Source organism: Saimiri boliviensis, chromosome 9, assembly GCF_048565385.1.
Source record: "Saimiri boliviensis isolate mSaiBol1 chromosome 9, mSaiBol1.pri, whole genome shotgun sequence".
Lineage (NCBI taxonomy): Eukaryota > Metazoa > Chordata > Mammalia > Primates > Cebidae > Saimiri > Saimiri boliviensis.
In genome coordinates, this window is record NC_133457.1 from 93,056,518 (window position 1) to 93,081,765 (window position 25,248).

Consider the following 25,248-nt stretch of genomic DNA (forward strand, 5'->3'; position numbering starts at 1 on the left):
GGGAGGCTGAGGCAGGAATATTGCATGAGCCCAGGAGTTTGAAACCAGCCTGGGAAACGTAGGAAGACACTGCCACTCTCGTCTCTATGAATAATAATAATAATAATAATAATAATAATAATAATAATGAATTTATGTGACTTCCCAAGGCCAAAAAACCCTGAGCGGTGGTCCTCAGATTTGAACCTGTGTCTAAGCTACTTTTTTTTTTTTTTTTTTGAAGATGGAGTCTTGCTCTGTTGCCCAGGCTGGAGTGCAGTGGCACAATCTCGGTTCACTGCAACCTCCACCTCCCGGGTTCAAATGATTCTCCTGCCTCGACCTCCTGAAGAGCTGGATTATAGGCGTGCACCACCATGCCTGGCTAATCTTCGTATTTTTAGTAGAGACAGGGTTTCACCGTGTTGGCCAAGGTAGTCTCGCAATCCCGACCTCAGGTGATCCGCCCACCTTGGCCTCCCAAGTGCTGGGATTACAGGTGCGAGCCACCACGCCGGGTCTAAGCTACTGAATGACTTTCAGAGTGATGCATCCAGGAAGCTGTTTTCCCTCTGCAGGTCCTAGACTTCCCCAGTATCCCGAACAACGTCCTCCAGTGGAAAATGTCCTTGGAAAACGCTGACAGAGTCTTTTGAGCCTCAGCCGCACCCGTCACTCGCGCCGCAGGCGGAAGTAGCGGACGGTTGGCCGGAAGTGAGGCTGTGAAGCACGGGTTGCTGCAGGAGCGTTCGTGTCGCCGCAACTCGCGGGGTCCCGGGTTTGTTGTTGCGGCGCCCACCTTCAAGAGGATCAGGTGAGTGGCGGCGGCCGGGCAACAGGTCGCGGCGGCCGCCTCCTGCGCTCACGACCGGCCTGAGCCTTGGCCTGTGCCTCTTGCCCTGCCGGCCGGCCCAGGGCTGGCGCGCACCGAGGCCTTGTTCAGCGCTTCTTGGCCGGGGTTGCGAGTACCTCTCGCAGGCCTGGCTGTGGTGAGAACTTCAGTGATTCTTGCCGCTCCTGACTTTTGTGACCTTTGGCAAGGGGCTTATCTAGCCCTTGCTTTTTCCTCTGTGAAATGGAGATCGTAACAGTACTTGTCTCACGGTGCTGTCATGAGAATGTATAATCTGCCGTGCCTCTCATCACACTTTGATGTGCCTGCGAATCGCTTAGAGATTCTGATTCTGTAGGTCTGGCGTGGGGCCTGAGATACTGTGTTCTTGACCAGCTTCCAGACGAGGCTGAAGCTTCTGGCCCGCAAGACCACTCAATGAGTAGCAAGGCCCTACAGTATTTTGCTTAGTACTTGGGATGCGGAGTCTTCAGTAAACATCAGTATAATAGGATATGTAGTCCCGCCCCCTTACCCCCATTTTTAGTAGTTTCTGAGAGTAGTATTGATGGTCTTCTCCCCTTTGTTTCTCTCCATGGGTAAGAATAGTTACTCTTTCTCTTTCTTTGCAAACCATGACACAGCTCTTCTGTCTTGATTCAGGGAACTTTGGGTTCACTTATATCAAATATGTTCATCAGTCTCCTCGGGTGGTGCGTCACTGATCAGACCCTTGGAGAGTGCTTCATCCAGTGGAGCCGATAGCCAGCTGCTTAGCAGCAACTGTGGCTGACGTTTTGTGCTCCAGTCATTTGTTGCTGCTAGAAGCTTAATTCACATTTTCTGCACTTTGTGAATAGTAAGAATGGCCGCCTTTCCAGAACTAGATTCTGGAATGATCTTGAATGATCTTGGGCAAGTCTTCGGATGATTTTTCTACTACCTGGTAGACTAAAATAAAATCTAAAAAGTCTGTGCTGCATAACAGAACTGAAAAAGTGAAGCCTTTGGCAGTTACACAGGCCTGATGTTTATTAGTCAGTTGATTTTCTTTCCCATCCGTTGGTTTATTTTGCTAGTCCCTATTAAGGTCTTGCCATTCATCATGTGTTGAATAAGTTAACTTTGATATAAAAGAATTCCAAGGTCACGTGCAGTGGTTCATTCCTGTAATCCCAGCACTTTAAGAGCCTGAAGTGGGAAGATTGCTTGAGCCCAGGAGTTCAAGACCAACCTGGGCAACATTAGGAGACTCTGTCTCTACAAAAAAACAAAACAAGAAACCAAAATTTAGCCAGGCGTGGTGGCACGCTTGCAGTCCAAGCTAGTCGGGAAGCTGAGGTGGGAGGATTGCTTGATATCCTTGAGCGATCCTCAGTGGGGTGTGGGGGATGGTGGAGGACACCGTGAGCTGAGATTGCACCACTGCGCTCCAGACTGAACAACAGAGCAACAGAGCGAGACCCTGTCTGAAAAAAACAAAAGGATTCTGAAATTCCTTCTTTGCTTGTCTGAAATACTGTACTATACAGCCTTGCAAATTGTGAAAGCAGATAAAACCCAGTGTTTGTTGAGCTATCAGTTACAGGGCCATGCAGCTGCCTCTTTACTTGCCTGGATTTTATAATTTCTCTAGAAGTCCCATTTAGATGAGCTGAGAGGACATGAGTGCCTACTCCCTGTTGTTACATGGAGAGGTTTTCTAAAGACGGGGTTTTATTAAACCGTTTAAAAGCAGTAGCTCTAACAGAATCATCTATAGGGCTTAGTCATACTATAGCCATCCATATCTTTCTTGTCATTCTGATAGAGGAATACCAGAGTCTTAGAAGAGAAGGGGGAGGGCTGTATAGCTGAAAAAGTTTCACAAATTGTGATACGCTATTTTTTCTCCTATAAGCATGGAATCTAGAACAAAGAGGAAGGAATGGATTGCTAGACTTAATAATTTTAGTTTGGCTTAGACTTGTGAGTGACACTTGACCTAAACACCTTTGTGCTAGTGCTTCACCTTTGCAGTACTGGTAGACTCCTCTCTCACAGGCCCTGCTCCCACGTGGAAACAGAAACACAGAAGAGTCTAGCCCAGTTAACATCCACATTAACACCTAAGAGTCCTTACTGTCAGTCTCTAAGCCCTCAGTAGGGACTTTGAAGTTTTGTAGATTTTCAGCAAGAGACCTCAGCACCTAGAGAAAGTTCTTTTTTTTTTTTTGCCTTTTTTTTTCCGGGTAGAGACAGGGTCTTGCCATGTTGCCCAGACTGGTCTTGAACTCTTGGCCTCAAGTGATCCACCCGCCTCGACCTCCCAAAGTGGTGGGATTATGGTCATGAGACAACCTGCCTGGTCAGTTTTTTGCTTTTTTTTTTGAGACGGAGTTGCACTGTTGTTACCCAGGCTGGAGTGCAATGGCACCATCTTGGCTCACCGCAACCTCCGCCTCCTGGGTTCAAGCAGTTCTCCTGCCTCAGCCTCCCGAGTAGCTGGGACTACAGGCGTGCACCACCACGCCCGGCTAATTTTTGTTTTTGTTTTTGTTTTTTTTTTGAGGCGGAGTTTCGCTCTTGTTACCCAGGCTGGAGTGCAATGGCGCGATCTCGGCTCACCGCAACCTCCGCCTCCTGGTTTCAGGCAATTCTCCTGCCTCAGCCTCCTGAGTAGCTGGGATTACAGGCACGTGCCACCATGCCCAGCTAATTTTTTGTATTTTTAGTAAAGACGGGGTTTCACCATGTTGACCAGGATGGTCTCGATCTCTCGACCTCGTGAGCCACCGCGCCCGGCTTAATTTTTGTATTTTTAGTAGAGACGGGGTTTCACCTTGTTGACCAAGATGGTCTTGATCTCTTGACCTCGTGATCCACCCGCCTCGGCCTCCCAAAGTGTTTTTTTTTTTTTTTTTTTTTTTTTTTTGAGACGAATTCTTGTTCTGTCACCAGGCTGGAGTGCAGTGGCACGATCTTGGCTCACTGCAATGTCTGCCTCCAAGGTTCAAGCAATTCTTCTGTCTCAGCCTCCCCAGTAGATAGAACTACAGGCATGTCCTACCACGCCCAGCTAATTTTTGTATTTTTAGTAGAGATGGGGTTTCACCATGTTGGCCATCATGGTCTCCATGTCTTGACCTCATGATGCGCCCACCTTGGCCTCCTAGAGTGCTGGGATTACAGGCATGAGCCACTGTGCCAGCTGCTTTTTAAATTCTCAGGGTTGCTCAACAAATTATTTGTTGAGACACGAATAGGGTTGGAGTGTTCGTTTATTTGTGGCAATTTTATTGGGACATAGAAAGGAAAAGTGTTAGAATTGAGGGATCAGATCTGGTAATTGGTAAATTGTATGTGTTTATGGTATTATATACTCAGTCTACAGTTAGCATAGCTGCCTTCCTCTGCCTGGCCCCGCTCCTCTAACTTCTGGACTTTAGTTTAAAATGAAGCTATTTGGCCTTGCTTAGACCTGTATGTGGAAGGGAGAGAGGCAAGATGCTTCAGTCCTGTGAAATCACATCATTCAGGGAGGTTGGAGCATTGCCTTTTGGAACTGACAGTGTCCAGGGGTCTCTGAGGCTCTACTCTGTTTTGTTAGGACCCCTAAAGAGGAGATGGGGAGAAAGGTATACTTGGGGCACTTAAACTAGGAAAGGAGCTTTGTGAAATCATATCAGGTATCTTTGAACCTTTATTGAAAAAAGTTGGGTGCGGTGGCTCATGCCTGTAATCTCAGTACTTTGGGAGGCTGAGGCAGGCAGATCACTTGAGTCCAGGAGTTTGAGACCAGTCTGGCCAACATGGCGAAACTCCGTCTCTACCACAAAAAAAAAAAAAAAAAAAAAAAAAAAAATTAGCTAGGTGTGTTGGCATGTTCCTGTAGTCTGAGGTACTTGGAAAGCTGAGGAAGGAGAATTACTTAAACCACGGAGGCAGAGGTTGCAGTGAGCTGAAATCACACCACTACACTCCAGCCTGGGCAACAGAGGAAGACTCCGTCTCCAAAAAAAAAAAAGTAAAAAGTTTTAGTTTAACACTGAGCATGTCATAGTGTTCTCTTTTTAGCCTTCTTATGGATTCTCTGGGAGTCCTTGAGTGAGGAACTAACCCTTTCAGGTGTGTTTTCACTATCTGGTCAACACATCCTGACTGCCTCTTTCTTGTAGTGTCTTTTCTCCCTACTGTTCTTCTCTGCTGCTTCTGTATCTTCCTTGTTTCTCTTTCCTTTTCCACAGTACTCAAGACCAACTACTGAAATGGCTCAGTTTCAGACATATATATGTAGATATGGTTTCTATGGAGTTGCCGTAAATGTTGCATAGTGAAAAAAAATTAGCCACTGTTTACCATTTGTAGGTTGTCCTTTCATGCCTCTCAGATTCCTTATTTTGTTATCATTTCTGTTATTGAACATCTTTAAAGAAGTTCTACAGAGAGTAGAAGGTGCTTGCCTAGAAATAACTTCAATATTTCCCTTATATATTAAGTTACTTCATTTATTATCTTGAACAATACCATAATATCTTGATAATACATGCATTTTATAAATTTAATTTTGTCAAAATTGTACATGTACATGGTTTAAACAGTCAAATAGTTCAATAGAGCTTGCAACACTAAATATTAGTTTCCTGTCCTCCTCCTTTTCTTTTTGAGACAGAGTTTCACTCAGTCACCAGGCTGAAGTCCAGTGGCAACCTCAGCTGACTGCAACCTCTGCCTCCCAGATTCAAGAGATTCTCCTGCCTTAGCCTCCCAAGTAGCTGGAATTACAGGCACCCACCACCACGCCTGGCTAATTTTTTATATTTTTAGTAGAGACAGGGTTTTGTCATGTTGGCCAGGCTGCTTTTGAACTCCTGACTTCAGGTGATCCATCTGCCTTGGCCTCCCAAAGTGCTGGAATTACAGATATGAGCCACTGGGCCCAGCCAGGTTTTCTCCCTTTTTTGATTCCATTTTTACTCCCTGGAAGTACTTTTAACTACTTAACTATTTCTTTTGTCGTTGATTACTGTATTTCTTTTTCCTTTTTTAAAATTTTTTATTTTTATTTTTTGAGACAGAGACTTGCTCTGGAGTGCAGTGGCGTGGTCTTGGCTCATTGTAACCTCTACCGCTTGGGTTCAAGCAATTCTCCTGCCTCAGCCTTTTCAGAAGCTGGGATTACAGGCATGCACCACCACACCTGCTTAATTTTTGTATTTTTATTTACTTATTTATTTTTGGGGATGGTAGAGTTTTTTGTTTTTTGTTTTTTAATTTCTTTTCTTTTTTTTTTTTTGAGACATAGTTTCGCTCTTGTTACCCAGGCTGGAGTGCAATGGCACGATCTTGGCTCACCGCAGCCTCTGCCTCCTGGGTTCAGGCAATTCTCCTGCCTCAGCCTCCTGAGTAGCTGGGATTACAGGCACGTACCACCATGCCCAGCTAATTTTTTGTATTTTTAGTAGAGACGGGGTTTCACCTTGTTGACCAGGATGGTCTCCATCTCTTGACATTGTGATCCACCTGCCTCGGCCTCCCAAAGTGCTGGGATTACAGGCTTGAGCCACCGTGCCCGGCTGTTTTTTAATTTCTATTTATTTATTTTTGAGACAGGATCTCACTCTGCCACCCAGGCTGGAGTACAGTGGCATGATTTTGGCTCACTGCAACTTCCATCTCCCAGGTTCAAATGATTCTCCTGCCTCAGCCTCTCCAGTAGCTGGGATTATAGGCACGTGCCATTGTGACTGGCTAATTTTTATATTTTTAGTGGAGACAGGGTTTCACCATGTTGGCCAGGCTGGTCTTGAATTCCTGACCTCAGGTGATCCTCCTGCCTCAGCCTCCCAAAGTGCTGGGATTACAGACCTGAGCCGCTGTGCCCAGCCTGATTTTTGTGTTTTTAGTAGAGACAGGGTTTCACCATGTTGGTGAACAGGCCACACCATGTTGGCCTAGTGTGCCACTAGGCTGGTCTAGAACTCCTGGCTTCAAGCAATCTGCCCACCTCAGTTTCCCAAAGTGCTGGGATTATAGGTGTGAGCAGCCACTACTCCTGGCCATCACTATATTTATTTTTTCTTTTCATTTTTTGAGATGGTGTCTTGCTTTGTCACCCAGGCTGGAGTGCAGTGGCATGATCTTGGCTCACTGCAACCTCTGTTTCCCGGGTTCCAGCAATTCTCCTACCTCAGCCTCCCGAGTAGCTGGGATTATAGGCATGCACCACCACGCCTGGCTAATTTTTGTATTTTTAGTAGAGACAGGGTTTCACCATGTTGGCCAGGCTGGTGTTGAACTCCCAGTCTCGTGATCCACCTGCCTCACCCTCCCAAAGTTCTGGGATTACAGGAGTGAACCACTGTGCCTAGCCGGCCATCACTGTATTTCTAAATAACACCTTTGTGTTGCTGTTTGTTGATTTCTTTCTTCTTTTTTATTTTTATTTTTTAGAGGCAGGGTCTTGCTCTGTTGCCCAGGCTGGAGTGCAGTGACATGATCATAGCTCACTGCAACCTGGAATTCCTGGCTCAGGCTATCCTCCCACCTCTGCCTTTTGAGTAGCCAGGACTGTAGGCGCATCCCACTATTCCTGACTGGTTTATTTTTATTTTATCTTATGTTTTTTTTTTTGAGACCGTCTTGCTCTGTCTCCAGTACAGTGGTGTGATCTTGGGTCACTGCAACCTTCACCTCCTGGGTTCAGGGGATTCTCCTGCCTCCTGAGAAGCTGGGACTACAGGTGGGCGCCACCACACCCACCTAATTTTTGCATTTTTAGTGGAGTCACGGTTTCACCATGTTGGTCAAGGTGGTCTCAATTTCTTGACCTTGTGATCCGCCCGCCTTGGCCTCCCAAAGTGCTGGGATTACAGGCATTAGCCACTGCGCCCAGCCAGTTTTCTTTATTTTTATAGAGACAGAGTCTTGCTGTGTTCCCCAGGCTGGTTTCAAACTCCTGGCCTCAAGTGATCCTCCTGCCTCAGCCTCCCAAAATACTGGGATTACAGTTGTGAGCCACCATATCGGGCCAATTATACTTTTTTATTATGGGGTTCTAGGTCTCTTGTATCATGAATCTCCTCCTATCCCACCTCCTCTCACTTTATCTTCCCAATATAGGTTTGCTTATAATTTTTGGTTAGGTTTATACCAAGATTTATGTTATTAAAATTGCGTTAGTATTATCCTCAACTGAATAGGGAGTATAATATGATAACATTCTCTTTATTTTTTGAGACAGGGTCTCTCTCTCTCACCTGGGCTGGAGTGCCATGGCAGGATCACAGCTCACTACAGCCTTAACTTTTTGGGCTCAAGCGATCTTCCCACTTCAGCTTCCTGAGTAGCTAGGACCATAGGTGTGTGCCACTAGGCCTGGCTAATTTCTAAATGCTCTGTAGAGGTGGAGGATCTCACTACATTGCCCAGACTGGTTTCAAACTCTTGGCCTCAAGTGATTTTCTCACCTTGGCCTCCCAAAGTACTGGGATTACAGGAATGAGCCACTACATCATGCCTATGATGACATAGTCTATCTTGTATAACTTTTTTGTCTTCCCTGGCATTAATAATTTTTGTTACTGTTGTTATTAGCATGGTTTTATATCTCATCTCTTGTTCGTGCCCAGATTATCCAGTAGAAGTATGATTCTCCTCTCTTGGGTACTGTCTGTGTCTTCCAGCATGAGCTAGTTGCTCTTTATGTCTGCTCACAGCTTCTGTCCTGGGATCTGCCTTCATCATTTTCCTGGGGTTTACCTTTGTTTCTCTGTATTGAACCCTAGTTTCTGGATCCCATATCTCTACTGCCAGCTTTCAGGTCTTCAATTGTGGTAGCTCCCTTTACTTAGATACTGCAGCATCCCGCCAACCCTTTCCTTCATGTAGATTTCAGCCTTTGAGGTCTTCTCTTTCTTCTTTTTAAAAGTACAGGTTGAGCATTCCAAACCTGAACTCCAAAATCCAAAATGCTCCAAAATCTGAAACTTTTTGAGCACCAACGTGATACTCAAAGGAAAAAAAATCACTGGAGTATTTCAGAATTTTGAATTTTGAATTTGGGGTGCTCAACTGGTAAGTATACAGCACATAGTCCAAAAACTGAAAAAATTTAAAATCTGAAACACTTTTGGTCTCAAGCATTTTGCACAAGGGATACTCAACCTGCAGTATAAACCGTAGTGATAGAATCCTAGACTGTTAGTGGTGGAAAGAACTTTCAAGCTCACCTAGTTCTAACCCTCCAGCTCCCTAGAGGCACCTGGATCCAGGCACCTGGATACCCTAGAAGAACATAGATTGTTCAGCCATCCCACCCCCTACTGTCCCCTGAACCTGTGTTTCCTGACACCCATTCTTGTCTCTCTAGTATACCAATAATGTGGGCTTGGGAGTCAGACAGTCTTTAATATTTGGCTACACTCAGCCCCTTAGCTGTATAACTTTTGGCAGGTTTCTTAATCTTGTGGTCTCTTTCCCATCAATAATACGGGGAAAATAAACTTACATTACAGAGATACTATAAGGAGGGGAACTAAGACAGATAAAGCAGCTTTTACAAGGCTCCAAGCCTTGGCACAGAGGAGGCCCTCAGGCAGCCATAGCTCTTGATATTTCCATCTTGGATCTTAGCCTTTATTTTTACAAAGCAAAAAGAGTCGCATGAATTCAAAACACTGGAGCTATACCAAACACTGATGTTCTAGGAGATGGTTCTTTTATTTCCAGACCACGTACAGTAATTTCATTAAGAACTCTTAGGTAGAATTAATTGAAGTAATTTTAATTATTTAATGTAGTTTTTAAATTAACATCATTTATAGAGATATTTGTTAATTCTTCTTGGGTTTTTTTTTTTTTTTTTTTTTTTTTGAGACAGAGTTTCGCTCTTGTTACCCAGGCTGGAGTGCAATGGCGCGATCTCGGCTCACCGCAACCTCCGCCTCTTGGGTTCAGGCAATTCTCCTGCCTCAGCCTCCTGAATAGCTGGGATTACAGGCACGTGCCACCATGCCCAGCTAATTTTTTGTATTTTTAGTAGAGACAGGGTTTCACCATGTTGACCTGGATGGTCTCGATCTCTTGACCTTGTGATCCACCCGCCTCGGCCTCCCAAAGTGCTGGGATTATAGGCTTGAGCCACCGCACCCGGCCTTGTTAATTCTTGTTTATGTGCTGTTTGTTTCACTGAATATTTGTGTGTACTTTCTCATGTTGATGCCTGCCACATATTTATCCTATAAACCAGCCTCCTTCTGGACAGACATTTTCAGTTTTTTTTGCTTTAGTGTAGGACTTTTGTAAAAAATGGGGCCTTTAAAGCTATTTTTGGGGATCTACTTTCTTGGTTTTTTTTTTTTTTTTTTTTTTAAGACACTCTTGTTCTTTTGCCCAGGGTACAATGCAATGGTGCAATCTCGGTTCCTGGGAACCTCTGCCTCCTGGGTTCAAGTGATTGTCCTGCCTCTGCCTCCTGAGTAGCTGGGATTACAGGTGCACCACCACGCCCAGCTAATTTTTATTTTTATTTTTATTTTTATTTATTTATTTTTTTGAGATGGAGTTTCGCTCTTGTTACCCAGGCTGGAGTGCAATGGCGCGATCTCGGCTCACCGCAACCTCCGCCTCCTGGGCTCAGGCAATTCTCCTGCCTCAGCCTCCCGAGTAGCTGGGATTACAGGCACGTGCCACCATGCCCAACTAATTTTTTGTATTTTTAGTAGAGACGGGGTTTCACCGTGTTGACCAGGATGGTCTTGAGCTCTTGACCTTGTGATCCGCCCGCCTCGACCTCCCAAAGTGCTGGGATTACAGGCATGAGCCACCGCGCCCGACTAATTTTTATTTTTTTATTCACCTGGGTGCGGGTGGGCTAAGGCCAAAAAGGGCATTAGCCTTTTTTTTTTTTTTTTTTTTTTGAGACGGAGTTTCGCTCTTGTTACCCAGGCTCGAGTGCAATGGCACAATCTCGGCTCACCGCAACCTCTGCCTCCTGGGTTCAGGCAATTCTCCTGCCTCAGCCTCCTGAGTAGCTGGGATTACAGGCACGTGCCTCCATGCCCAGCTACTTTTTTGTATTTTTAGTAGAGATGGGGTTTCACCATGTTGACCAGGTTGGTCTCAATCTCTTGACCTTGTGATCCACCCGCCTTGGCCTCCCAAAGTGCTGGGATTACAGGCTTGAGCCACCGCGCCTGGCCTGGCATTAGCCTTTTTAAAAGAGGGCTGTCTTTTTCCACTTCTTATATTTGCAGGCCTTTTTTTGAGACAGAGTCTTGCTCTGTTGCCCAGGCTGGACTGCAATGGTTCAATCTTGGCTCACTGCAACCTCCGCCTCCCGGGTTCGAGCCATTCTCCCATGTCAGCCTCCCAGATAGCTTGGATTACAGGCATGCACCACCACGCCTGGCTAATTTTTGTATTTTTAGTAGAGACAGGGTTTCACCATGTTGGCCAGGCTGGTCTCAAACTCCCAACCTCAGGTGCTCCACCTACCTCAGCCTCCCAAAGTGCTGGGATTACAGGGGTGAGCCACCACGCCTGGCCATTAATTTTTGTATTTTTAGTAGAGACAGGGTTTTGCTCTGTTGGCTAGGCTGATCTCGAACTCCTGACCTCAAGTGATCCATGTGAGCCACCGTGCCTGGCCAGGACCTACTTCCTAAAATGAGATGAAGACTACAGATTTGAAGGATTTATGGCTTCAGTTGCACATTGTGGTGGATTAAATTAAATTCCAAATTCGAGAGTAGGTCTTCCTAAAAGCCTGTTCTGTCAACTGGAAAGTTCTATTACCTGCTATCTCTGTTTTTCTTTTTTTTTTTTTGAGACGGAGTTTTGCCCTTGTTACCCAGGCTGGAGTGCAATGGCGCGATCTCGGCTCACCGCAACCTCCTCCTCCTGGGCTCAGGCAATTCTCCTGCCTCAGCCTCCTGAGTAGCTGGGATTACAGGCACGTGCCACCATGCCCAGCTAATTTTTTGCACTTTTAGTAGAGACGGGGTTTCACCATGTTGACCAGGATGGTCTTGATCTCTCGACCTCGTGATCCACCCGCCTCCACCTCCCAAAGTGCTGGGATTGTTTTTCTTTTTTTGAGACAGAGTCTCTGTTGCCCAGGCTGGAGTGCAGTGGTACCATCTTGCCTCACTGCAACCTCTGCCTCCCAGGTTCAGGCAACTCTTGTGCCTCAGCCCCCCAAGTAGCTGGGATTACAGGCTTGTGCCACCCCACCTGGCTGGTTTTTGTATTATTTATTTATTTATTTATTTATTTTGAGATGGAGTTTTGCTCGTTACCCAGGCTGGAGTGCAATGGCGCGATTTTGGCTCACGGCAACCTCCACCTCCTGGGTTCAGGCAATTCTCCTGCCTCAGCCTCCTGAGTAGCTGGGATTATAGGCATGCGCCACCATGCCCAGCTAATATTTTGTATTTTTAGTAGAGATGGGGTTTCACCATGTTGACCAGGATGGTCTCGATCTCTCGACCTCGTGATCCACCCGCCTCGGCCTCCCAAAGTGCTGGGATTACAGGTGTGAGCCACTGCACCTGGCCCTGGTTTTTGTATTTTTAATAGAGATGGGGTTTTGCCATGTTGGCCAGGCTGGTCTCGAACTTTTGACCTCAAGTGATCTGCCTGCCTTAGTTTCCCAAAGTGCTGGAATTACAGGCATGAACCATTGCACCTGGCCATCCTGCTGTCTGTTTCCACCTTTCTTGTGCTGCAGTATTAATTGAGTTTCCTAATGACTGTTTTGAGGAATATAATCTTTAATTATCATCTAGATATTAAAGATAAAACTTATTTTAGTACTATTTTTTACAGTTTAAAAAATTTTAATTAATTTTTTTTTTTTTTTTGTATAGACAATCTTGCTGTATTGTTCAGGCTGGTCTCAAACTCCTGGCTTCAAGCAGTCCTTCCGCCTCAGCCTTCCAAAGTGTTGGGATTACTGGTGTGAGACACTGTACTTGGCCACGTTTTTCTAATTTTTAAAAAGCTGGCCATCTGCATTTATAAAAATAGTAGTATGTAGCAGAGATCAGCAAGCTTTTTATGCGGTGGATCAGACACTAAAAATGCTTTTCAGGTCATACAACCTGCCAGTTACACAGTTCTACTCTTGTAGCAGGAAAGCAGAAATAGACAATATATAGTGAATGGCCTAGCTATGTTCTGAAAAAGCCTTGTTTACAAAAACATGTGAAGAGCTAGATTTGGGATCCCGGAGATAGTTTGCTGACCCTTGACCTGAACCATAGATTTGATGGGCAGAATGGTCCATAGGTGGTGAGTCACGGTGGCTGACACCTGTAATGCTAGCACTTCAGGAGGCCAAGGTAGGAGGATCACTTGAATCCAGAAGTTCGAGACCAGCCTGGGCAACACAGTGAGACTCCATCTACACACATACACACACACACACACACACACACACACACACACACACACACTCTCTCTCTCTCTCTCTCTCTCTCTCACTCTCTCTCTCTCTCTCTCTCTCTCTCTCTTTCTTTCTCTCAGGAGGCTGAGGCTGAAGTGGGAGGATTGCTTGAATCTGGGAGGTCAAAGCTGCAGTTAACATTCCACTTCACTCTAACGTGGGTGACAGAGTGAGATTGTCTCAAAAAAGAATGGTTCACAAGCCACAGTAAAGAACCAAGTGTATAAAAATTTAGTGTGAGAGAATTCTGCTCTGATTCACACAGAAATTCAAACATATATTCCTGCCATCCAGAGAAGCCTGTGTAGCTGGGCTACTGGAACAGAGCTACTGGCCTGCCCTGCTGTCCTTTGGTTCATGGGCTATGGGCTCTGGAAGAAAGTGGCTGACAGCAGAGTTGGGCAGGCATTTCAGAAAATCATTCTGGCACCCTTGGAACTTTTCTGGAGTTTTCTGCAGTAACAGCCTTGTCTGATCCATCAGTTGACAACTCAGGTCTCCTTGCTTGTTAGGCTTTGGCACTTAAGTGGAAAGAGAAAGAATAAGCATTAAGGAAAGTGAAAGCACAGCAGAGTCAACTTTATAGTCTCTCATGGTTTCTGCCATGGGAGAAAAATGGGCATTGTACTGCTCACAGGCAAAATAAAGAAGTAATCAACATCTGACTCACTGGAAGCATTGCTAAGCTGGCTCCTCCAGATGTCAGCAGGGCAGTTGCATCAATTGATGTTCCCTGAACCCTGAGCCCAGCTTTGAGGTACTCCTTGCTTCCCACCTGTGAAGTAACAGTGAGCAGACCCTTACCGTTCTGCTTTCTCTCACCAAAATGAGTGAGGTTTTGAGTATAGTTTCCAATTACACCACTTTGTGTGACTACTCTGTAATAGTGACTCAAATTCTGTTACAAGCTTCTTGGAGAGGAGAGTAGGCATCTTCTACAGCATTAGAATGACACGGTATTGTAATTAACAGTTTTGCCCTGTAAGAACAGGGCAGGTTATTGTGGATATAACAATTTTTTTTTTTTTTTTTTTTGAGACAGAGTTTTACTCTTGTTTCCTAGGCTGGAATACAATGGTCAGATCTCAGCTCACTGCAACCTCCTCCTCCCAGGTTCAAGCAATTCTCCTGCCTCAGCCTCCCGAGTAGCTGGGATTACAGGCATGCACCACCATGCCTGGCTAATTTTGTATTTTTGGTAGAGACGGGATTTCTTCATGTTTGTCAGGCTGGTCTTGAACTCCTGACTTGAGGTGATCCACCCACTTCAACTTCCCAAAGTGCTGGGACTACAGGTGTGAGCCACTGTGCCTGGCCTTTTTTTTTCTTTCCGCCCAGGCTGGAGTGCAGTGATACAGGCTTGGCTCACCACAATCTCTGCCTCCCAGGTTCAAGCGATTCTCCTGCCTCAGCCTCCTGAGTAGCTGGGATTACAAGTGTGTGCCACCACACCCAGCTAATTTTTTGTATTTTTAGTAGAGACAGAGTTTCACCATGTTGGCCAGGCTGGTCTTGACCTCCTGACCTCAAGTGATCTCCCTGCCTTGGCCTCCCAAAGTGCTGGGATAACAGGTGTAAGACACCACACCTAGCCTGCGAATTATCTCTTATACCAGATCCCACTTTTTACTTAGTGCTATCAGCATAGCAGTTTTTATAAACATTCTTATTCTTCAGGTAGGACCTGTATGCCTCGATATCAAAGAGATGGAATGAGTTGCTCACTTTTGTTCCCAGCCTTCTTTCTAGAAATCTGCCTTCCTTCTTCCTGTCGAAGGTTAGTGAGCATCATCTCTTCTCTAGCTGTTACTACTTGCCTTGTACAGTGAAGGAAGTCTGGTGAGCAGCAGTCTATGAACTGCCCAGGGGTACCCTGGGTTGGGGGTTTTCCTAGGCCTTTACGTAGAGCACACAATTTATCCTTGTTATATGTTGTCATGTGGTTTGGGTATTTACTAGCATTGAACTTACTTGAGTGGACAGCAGTGTAGTTTCAGTCTATTTTTTATAATGTGTAAATTTGGGTGCTTTTATAGGTAGAAGCCACTCATTCTTCATCTACCCTTTTTTCAGTATCTGGCACCAATTCTGACCCAGTCATTTGTGATCCCTGGCTCTTGTGAAATGCCGAAGATTTCCAGGCAGTTTTTGTGGAACACCTCCACATCCAGCTCTAAATCAAGCACCATGTAAACAAGAAATTGCCTGGTCAAACCTGTGAGGACTGTATTCTGACTGCCAAAAAGATAACTTCTGACACCAGAATGGCAGCTACTCCCAAGTTGTTAAAACTTTTAGGACACCGAGCATTTCGCAGTCCATTTGCCTCCTGTGCAGCCCGAAGTGTGGCATATTGGAATGTGAGCAGCACACAGCATGGGGGCTGGCACCCTCCAGAGCACACAAGCCTCTGCCATTCCTTCTCTTCGTGGAATGTCCTCACAACCAGTAGTGCCCACCGAGGTTTGGAATTCAGCAAGGCTTCTTCCTCTGAGGCCAGCACATTGCAGCTGGGCTCACTCAGGACCACGAGAGTTGTTGAAGAGGATGTAGAAGCTTTTGATTCCTTCGAAGACACCCGAGTTTTTCTTGAGCTAAGACCAGAATACCGTCTTCACAGCTATAAATCCGAGACTTGTCAGCCCCTGTCTGTTTCAGAAGGTGAACTAATTTTGCACAAAGTTACAGTTTATCAAGATCATCTCCAGGCTCAAGTCATTGCTGATTATTTGTGTAAGCTGAGCTCTTTGCCTCCAGAGCAGCATTCTATCTTGCTGGGCAGTACCAGGTTTGCTCTGCTCTGCCAGCTGAGTGTGAAGAAGATAGAGCTCTTTGATACCCAAGATCTCATCAATATTTTGAAAGCTTTTGTAATTTTAGGAATCCCTCATTCCCATCCAATGCTATATGTATATGAGACCCAATGTTGCCATCAGGTATGGAATATGAGTATGGATCAGCTGCTTTTGGTGGCTGATCTCTGGAGGCACTTAGGCCGCAAAGTACCTCGGTTTTTAAAAATTTTTTTAAGTTATCTTAATTTGCACTGGAAAGATATATCCTTGTCCCAGCTAGTTCACTTAATTTATGTTATAGGTGAAAATCGTCAGGTATCCCAGGACGTAATGCAAAAATTGGAATCATTGATCTTTAAATATATAGATTTGCTCAATTTAGAGGAGATTGGTACCATCTGTTTGGGGTTCTTTAAATCGAGTACTAGTCTCTCTGAATTTGTCATGCGGAAATTTGGAGACTTGGCTTGTGCTGACATGCAGCATTTGAGTAGTCACGCCTTAGTGAATATTCTTAAAATGTTCCGTTTCACTCACGTGGATCACATCAATTTCATGAAGCAGTTTGGAGAGATTGCTCCTCAGCGAATTCCTTCCCTGGGAGTTCAGGGTGTCATGCACCTGACTCTTGCCTGCTCGGCCTTACGCTTCCTGGATGAAGGAGTACTGAATGCAGTGGCTGCGTCTTTGCCTCCTAGGGTGGTACACTGTCGAAGTAAAGATGTTGCCAAGATACTGTGGTCATTTGGAACTCTGAATTATAAGCCACCCAATGCAGAAGAATTTTACTCTAGCCTGATAAATGAGATTCACAGAAAGATGCCTGAATTCAGCCAGTTCCCAGAACACCTGATCACCTGCCTGCTGGGCCTGGCATTTTCGGAGTACTTTCCAATAGAGTTCATTGATTATGCCCTCAGTCCAGGGTTTGTCAGGTTATCTCAGGAAAGAACTAAGTTTGACCTCCTTAAGGAACTGTGTACTCTCGATGGTACAGTAGGCATTGAGTGTCCAGATTACAGAGGCAATCGTCTTAGTGCTCACCTTCAGCAAGAGGGGTCTGAATTGCTGTGGAATTTAGCAAGAAAGGATATGAATTCAAAGCCTGAATTCTTAGAAACTCTCTCTTTACTTGACACCATGTTGGGGGGGCCCCAGTACCTCAAGCACCATATGATTTTGCCTCATACCCGATCTTCTGACATAGAGGTCCAGCTTGATGTTAACCTGAAGCCATTACCATTTAATAGAGAAGCCATACCAGGTGAAAATGTAACCAAATTAAGGCTTAAGCATGTGGCAGTCAGACTTACAGATGATTTGATGAGTCAGTTACTAAAAGGGAAAGCAAGAGGACATTTCCAGGGCAAAACTGAGTCGGAGCCTGGGCAGCAGCCCATGGAGTTAGAGGATAAGACAGCTGTACTTTTGGGGGGCTCCCTTTGTAATGTAGCAGATAAACCAGGGGCCATGGAGATTGCTGGCCTATGCCCCCCAGCCTGCATGCAAACCCCAAGAGTGAAGCTGGCTATTCAGTTTACAAACAGGAATCAATACTCCTATGGCTCCAGGAATCTCCTTGGACTGCACAACATGAAGAGGCGGCAGCTGGTTCGGCTTGGCTACCGTGTGGTAGAATTATCCTACTGGGAATGGTTCCCAATACTGAAACGAACTCGCTTAGAAAAGTTGGCATTTCTCCATGAAAAAGTATTCACCTCTGCTCTCTGAAGGGCATTTAGGGGCATTTCTATGGCAAAGCTGCAGGTGTACACTGTACCAGGTGTTGCACAATGATTATAAAAGCCAGAATGTAAGTTTGGCAATAAAATAGTCTATTGAGAAGACTTAGCTGTGTCCAAGGCAGATTAGAGCCAGTGTATGTTGCTGTGAATTGTAATCTAGTTAGATTATACAAATTGTTGCAAATTTGTACATGTTACTCTTAGTAAGTAATAAACATCTTAATATGTCCTATGGTCAAGTCCTTGTTGGAATTTTCTGTTTACCGGCCTTATGTCACAAAGTTTTTAGATGAAAAGTAAAGTCAGACATTGTGTAAAGCCAATTTTTAAAAATTTTATTCTTTTCTGGAGACCCCCCCACTTACATATATTTTTATTATTTAATTTTTTTTTTTTTTTTTTTTTTTTGAGACAGAGTTTCGCTCTTGTTACCCAGGCTGGAGTGCAATGGCACAATCTCGGCTCACCGCAACCTCCGCCTCCTGGGCTCAGGCAATTCTCCTGCCTCAGCCTCCTAAGTAGCTGGGATTACAGGCACGCGCCACCACGCCCAGCTAGTTTTTTTGTATTTTTAGTAGAGACGGGGTTTCACCATGTTGACCAAGATGGTCTCGATCTCTCGACCTCGTGATCCACCCGCCTCGGCCTCCCAAAGTGCTGGGATTACAGGCTTGAGCCACCGCGCCCGGCCATTATTATTTAATTTTTTAAGTCAGTTGTTGTTTTGTTTTTGTTTTTGTTTTTGAGACAGAATCTCACTCTGTCACCCAGGCTGGAGTGCAGTGGCATGGTCTCGACTCGTGGCAACTTCTGCCTCCCAGGTTCAAGCAATTCTCCTGCCTCAGCCTCCCAAGTAGCTGGGACTACAGGCACGCACCACCATGCCTGGCTAATTTTTGTATTTTTAGTAGAGATGGGGTTTCTCCATGTTGGCCAGGCTGGTCTCTAACTCCTGACCTGAGGTGATCTGCCTGCCTCAGCCTCCCAAAGTGCTGGGGTTACAGGCATGAGCCATCACGACAGGCCTTTTTATTGAGATGGAGTCTCCCTCTGTCGCCCAGGTTGGAGTGCAGTGGTGCGATCTCGGCTCACTGCAAGCTTTGTCTCCCAGGTTTAGGCAGTTCTGCCTCAGCCACCTGAGTAGCTGGGATTACAGGCACCCACCACCACGTGCAGTTTATTTTTGCATTTTTGGTTGAGATGGGGTTTCACCAGCTTGGCCAGGCTGGTCTCAAACTCCTGGCCTCAAGTAATCTGCCTACCTTGTCCTCCCAAAGTACTGGGATTATAGGCGTGAGCCACTACTCCTGGCCAAAGCCAGTTTTTAAAAAGTGTTTTTAATATACCATGCTTTTTTTTTTTTGAGACAATCTCACTCTTGCCCAGGCTGGAGTGCAGTGGCGTGATCTTGGCTCACTGCAACCTTCACCTCCCAGGTTCAAGGGATTCTCCCACCTCATCCTCCAGAATAGCTGGAACTACAGGTGTGGACCACTACACCCAGCTAATTTTTCTATTTTGTGGTAAAGATGGGGTTTCACCATGTTGTCCAGGCTGGTCTCACACTCCTGACCTCAAGTGATCCACCTACCTCAGCCTCGCAAAGTGTTGGGATTACAGGCATGAGCCTCCATACCTGGTCTATACCTTGTTTTAAAATAAGAACCTCATGCTGGATATGGTGGCTCTCACGCCTGTTATCTCAGCACTCTGGGAGGCCAAGGTGAGAAGATTGCTCGAGTCCAGGAGTTTGAGATCAGTCTGGGTAACATAGTGAGACCTTGCCTCTACAAAAAACAAGCAAAATTAGTCAGGGGTGATGGTGTGTCCCATTAGTCCTAGCTACTCAGGACCCTGGGGTGAGAGGATATTGAGCCTGGGAGGTTGAGGCTGCAGTGAGCTGAGGTGGCACTCCTGTACTTTAGCCTGGGTCACAGACCAAGACCCTAACCAAAAAAAAAAAAAAAAAAAAAAAAAATGGCCAAGCAAAGGCCAAGTGTGGTGACTCGACTATAGTCCTAGCACTTTGGGAGGCTGAGGCAGGCTGATCTCTTGAAGCCAGGAGTTCCAGACCGGCAACATGGCAAAACTCCATCTCTACTAAAAATAAAATTAGCTGGGCATGGTGATGCACACCTTTAGTCCCAACTACTTGGGAGGCTTAGGAGGGAGGATCACTTTAGCTTGGGAGGTCGAGGCTGCAGTGAGCCATGATTGTGCCACTGCACTCCCCCACCTGGTTGACAGAGTAAGACCCTGTCAAAAAAAAAAAAAAAAAAAAGCCCTCAGCTTCACTTATATTCTCATAGCTTCACTTACATTTCAGGATTTTTTCCTCCAACACATCTTTTCACGTACTTTAAAATTAAAATTCTTATTCTTGTTTAGATGTGGTTGATTGTCCTTAGTTGCTGATTCTTCTTGCTTTAAAGAGCCATTTCACAGTTGGTGAACTTAATATATTTCTCTTAGCTCCCTCTTCCACATTTCTGCTTGTCTTGCATAAACTCCCCCTACCCTCATAATTTTCTTCTTAAAATTGGACTTAGAAGAATAGCATTCATAAGCACATGTTGGGCCAGTGGTTCCCAAGTCTGATGCTTAGGCAGAATGGTTTTCATAGCAAGTAGCTCAGATGGGAAGGAAACATGCTACGTGTTGTATTAGGAAGTCCAGTAGGATTTAGGTTTGGTTGTATTAGAGCACAAACAAGGAGATTTTTTAGGTATATTAGTAACATAATATAGAGAACAGATGCGATATGTGTGATTTGCAAATAGTTTCTCTCATTCTGTGAGTTATCTTCACTTTTTGTTTTTAATTTTGTGGAAGTCTACTTTATTATTTTTCTTTTGTTGCTTGTGCTTTTGGTATCATATCTGAGAAACCATTGCCAAATCGAAGGTCAGGGAGATTTACCCCTATGTCTTCTGATAGTTTGAACTCTTTATATTTAGGTCTTTGATCCACATTGAGTTAATTTTTATATGTAGCATGAGGGAACAGTCCAACTTCATTCTTTTGCATGTGGATATCTAGTTGTCCCAGCATCATTTGTTGAAGGGAATATTCTTTCCCCATTGAATTGTTTTGGCATCTGTGTCAAATCAATTGACCATACATGCGGGGGGTTATTTATTGATTTTCATTTCTATTCCATTCATCTGTTCTTAGGCCAGTACCACACAATTGGGAAATATGAGTCTTCCAACTTTGTTATTTTTCAATGTTGTTTTGGCTACTCATGGTCTTTGCACTTCCATACGAATTTTAGGATCAGCTTGCTCATTTCTGCAAGAAAAGCCATTGGGCTTTTAATAGGGACAGTGTTGAATCTGTTGTTTGCTTTGGGGAATGTTGCCATCTTAACAATATTAAGTCTTCTAATCCGTAATTATGGTATATCTTTCAATTTATTTAGATTTTTAATTCTTTCAGCAATGTTTTATAGTTTTCAGTGTATAAATCTTACATCTTAGTTTTTTGTTTTGTTTTGATTTGTTTTGTTTGATAAGGGTCTCACTCTGTCACCTAGGCTGGAGTGCAGTGATGTGATTGTAGTTCACTGCAGCCTCAAATCCTGGACTTAAGCAGTGCTCCAGCCTCAGCCTCCCAAGTAGCTGATACTCCAGGTGTACGCCACCATTGCTGGCTAATTTTTCTATTTTTGGTAGAGATGCAGTCTCCTTCTGCTGTCAGGGCTGGTCTGAAACACTCCTGGCCTCAAGTGATCCTCCCACCTCAGCCTTCCAAAGTGCTGGGATTACAGGTGTAAGCCACTGTACCCAGATGTTAAATTCAGTCCTAATTATTTTATTCTTTTTTATGCTATTGTAGATGTAATTGTTTTTAAAATTTCTTTTATGAATTGTTCATTATGAGTGTTTAGAAATACAGATGATTCAGCAGACATGGTGGCTCACACCTGTAATCCCAGCACTCTGGGAGGCTGAGGTGGGCAGATCACTTGGGATTAGGAGTTTGAGATCAGCCTGGCCAACATGGTGAAATCCGTCTCTGCTAAAAATACAAAAATTAGCCAGGCGTGGTGGTGTGTGCCTGTAATCCCAGCTACTGCGGAGGCTGAGACAGGAAAATTGCTTGAACCTGGGAGGCAGAGGTTGCAGTGAGCTGAGATTCCACCATTGCACTTCAGTCTGGGAGCCTGGGTGATAGAGCAAGACTCTATCTCAAAAAAGAAAAAAAAAAATTAGCTGAATGTGGTGGTGTGCACCTGTAATCCCACCTAGTTGGGAGGTTGAGGCAGGAAAATCGCTTGAGCCTGGGAAGTGGAGGTTGCTGTGAGTCCAGATTGCACCATTGTACTCCAGCCTGGGCAACAGAATAACACCCTGTCTCAAAAAAAAAAAAAAAAAAAGTAAAAACTGAGGCAGGCACGGTGGCTCACACCTGTAGTCCCAGCCCTTTGGGAGGCTGAGGTGGACAGATCACAAGATCAAGAGTTCAAGACTAGCCTGGCCAACATGGTGAAATGCTGTCTCTACTAAAAATAAAAAATTTAGCTGGGTATGATGATACATGCCTGTAATTCCAGCTACTCAGGAGTCTGAGGCAGGAGAATCACTTTAATCTGGGAGCGAGAGGTTGCAATGAACCGAGATTGTGCCATTGCACTCCAGCCAGGGTGACACAGCAAGACTCCGTAGGCTGGCGCAGTGGCTTACCCTTTAATTTTAGCACTTCGGGAGGCCGAAGTAGATGGATCACCTGAGGTCAGGAGTTCAAGACCAGCCTGGCCAACATGGTGAAACCCTGTCTCTATTAAAAATACAAAAAAATTAGCTGGGTGTGGTGCTAAGTCCCTGTAATCACACCTACTCAGAAGGCTGAGGCAGGAAAATTGCTTGAACTTGGGAGGCAGAGGTTGCAGTGCACCGAGATCACACCATTGCACTCCAATCTGGGCAACAAGAGCGAAACTCCATCTCAAAATAAATAAATAGTAAAAACTGTCTGTTTGTGTCTAGCACAGTGCCTTGCACATGTTAAGCCCTTGGAGAGTGACTTGCCTCCATGTGCTATAAAACTGCAGGCTTCTTTGGGGACCCCACCTGTGCTGTGGTCTTTTTGCACACCTCTCACTGGTGTGTAACTATGTAGGATGGGCTGGGACAGCTGTCTTTTATTTTAACCAGTTCTAAGAAAAAGGCACATGAGTCAAACTTTTTTCATGGATGGACAGGTAACTCAATTTAGAAATTATAAGAAGTATTGCACTTCCTTAAAAGCTGAAGTGCCCAATTTATGAAATTGCTCAGTGCATTGGTATTCCACCCACTCTTTGAGGTGAAATGCTTTTCTCTTATTTGACAGGTAATCTTTTCTTCTTTTTTTTCCCTCTGTAACCTGTTTGAGCCTAGTCTTTAAAATACATGTGTCTGCCTGAATTACTTTTTTTTTTTTTTTGAGACGGAGTTTCGCTCTTGTTACCCAGGCTGGAGTGCAACGGCACGATCTCGGCTCACCGCAACCTCTGCCTTCTGGGTTCAGGCAATTCTCCTGCCTCAGCATCCTGAGTAGCTGGGATTACAGGCACGCGCCACCATGCTCAGCTACATTTTTGTATTTTTAGTAGAGACGGGGTTTCACCATGTTGACCAGGATGGTCTCAATCTCTTGACCTCATGATCCACCCGCCTCGGCCTCCCAAAGTGCTGGGATTACAGGCTTGAGCCACCGCGCCCGGCGCTATTTCATTTTTATCTCTATACTCCAGTGCCTAGCACAGAGCTTGCAAATGTTCCACCAATGTGTAATAATATCCCATCTAAAATTAAATATGAGCAAAACAAATTCAGTAGTATAGTACATTTAAAGAACAATCTGCCACAACCAAATAGAATCTCTCCTGGGAATAAAAAGGGTGGTTTAAAATTAGAAAAATGTGTTAATGTATCCCATTAGTCTGTCAGATAAGATAAATAATAAAAGAGAACGTATAGAGAAAAATCAGAATTCAGAGCATATGCCTGACTTTCAAAACTGTGAAAATTAGAATGCTTTATTAACATGAAGATGATATTTCAGCCTAACAATCAGCATAATGTTCAAAGATGTATTTTCTAATGGGCATAAACGAGGATGGCAACTCTTTTACTGTTACGTGTAATTCCAGAAGCTCTAGTTAATGCAGTAAAATGAGAAATAAGAGTTACCATTTTGAGGAAGGAATTCTCATTGTTATCTAGATAATAGGGTTGTAAAAAAAAAAGAAAGAAAAACAAGAAAACAAACTGAAAATGTGTTAAAATCAGTAAGAGTTAATAAGAAAATACAATAAAGATACCAAAGTGAAAAAGCTTTTCTATATAGCAGGGACTAGCTAGAAAAATTAAGGGGGTAAGAAGAACCTTTCATAAATAGCAACCTTAAGTAGAAACATGTAGGACCCCTTAAGTTAAAAAGTCAAAATTGTACTAAGACTAAAGGAAAAAAAAATGACAAAAAATCTACTTAAGATTTTATCCTTTTTTTTTTTTTTTTTTTTTTTTTTTTTTTTGAGGCAGGGTTGCGATCTTACTGCCCAGGCTGGAGTGCATTGGCACAATCTCAGCTCACCACAACCTCCGCCTCCTGGGTTCAAGCGATTCTCCTGCCTCAGCCTTCCAAGTAGCTGGGATCAGAGGTGCATGCCACCATGCCTGGCTAATTTGTATTTTTAGTAGAGGCGGGATTTCTAGGCTGGTCTTGAACTCCTGACCTCAGGTGATCCACCCACCTCAACCTCCCAAAGTGCTGGGATTACAGGTGTGAGCCACCACGCCCGGCCAAGATTTTATCTTAATGTAGTAGTAGTAAAAATTCACAAACAAGTTGGGTTTGATGACCTATACCTGTAGTCCCAGGTTCTTGGGTACTTGAGGCACTCAGGTAGGAGGATTGCTTGAACTCAGGAATTTGAGGCTGCGGTGACCTGTGATGGCACCTGTGAATAGCCACTGGACTCTATCCTGGACAACATAGTGAGACCCTGTCTTTAAAAAAAAAAAAAAATAGGTGTAAACAACGTAAATGTCTCGCAAAAGTAGCATCAAACTCCTGGGCTCAAGCCATACTCCTGAGTAGCTGGGACTATGGGCACATGCCACCATGCCCAGATAACATTTTTAAAATTTTTTATAGAGACGGCATCTCACTTTGTTGCCCAGACTGGTCTCAAACTTCTGGCCTCAAGCAGTCCTCCTGCCTTGGTCTCCCAGAGTACTAGGATCACAGGTGTGAGCCCCTTTGCCCAGCCTATTTATACCCCACATTGTTCAAAATCATTTTAAGCTAGCTTTTATGTTATACTGTATTGTATAACAAATAATTCAGGCAGGGAGAAATGTCAGGGATGGGCCACAGATTTTATTCGGAGCTTTCCAGCAGCCTGAGTCAAGAAGGAATATAATCCATGTTCACACCACAAAATATTAAGTTGCTTGGGAAAAACAACTCTTCTAGTGCTGA

At 44.6% G+C, this 25,248-nt stretch overlaps 2 protein-coding genes across 6 annotated transcripts in view; both read left to right on the forward strand.

The window, feature by feature from the left end:
• Positions 1-702: 702 nt before the first annotated feature.
• Positions 703-18,017, forward strand: FASTKD5 (FAST kinase domains 5). The gene is made up of 2 exons (XM_010351795.3): positions 703-793; positions 15,312-18,017. The coding sequence occupies exon 2, from the start codon at positions 15,503-15,505 to the stop codon at positions 17,762-17,764; it is 2,262 nt and encodes a 753-aa protein (XP_010350097.2). The 5' UTR covers positions 703-793; positions 15,312-15,502; the 3' UTR covers positions 17,765-18,017.
• The window catches only part of UBOX5 (U-box domain containing 5), a 41,496-nt gene continuing 16,952 nt past the window's right edge, over positions 705-25,248 (forward strand). For 3 of the 5 annotated variants that reach the window (XM_010351796.2, XM_010351798.2, XM_010351797.3), the window contains exon 1: positions 705-793. The gene's annotated coding sequence lies outside the window, so the exon portion shown is untranslated. Of the gene's footprint in view, positions 794-15,816; positions 15,900-18,101; positions 24,425-25,248 lie in introns of those variants that run through there. The other 2 variants (XM_074406316.1, XM_074406317.1) reach the window with 2 other exon arrangements.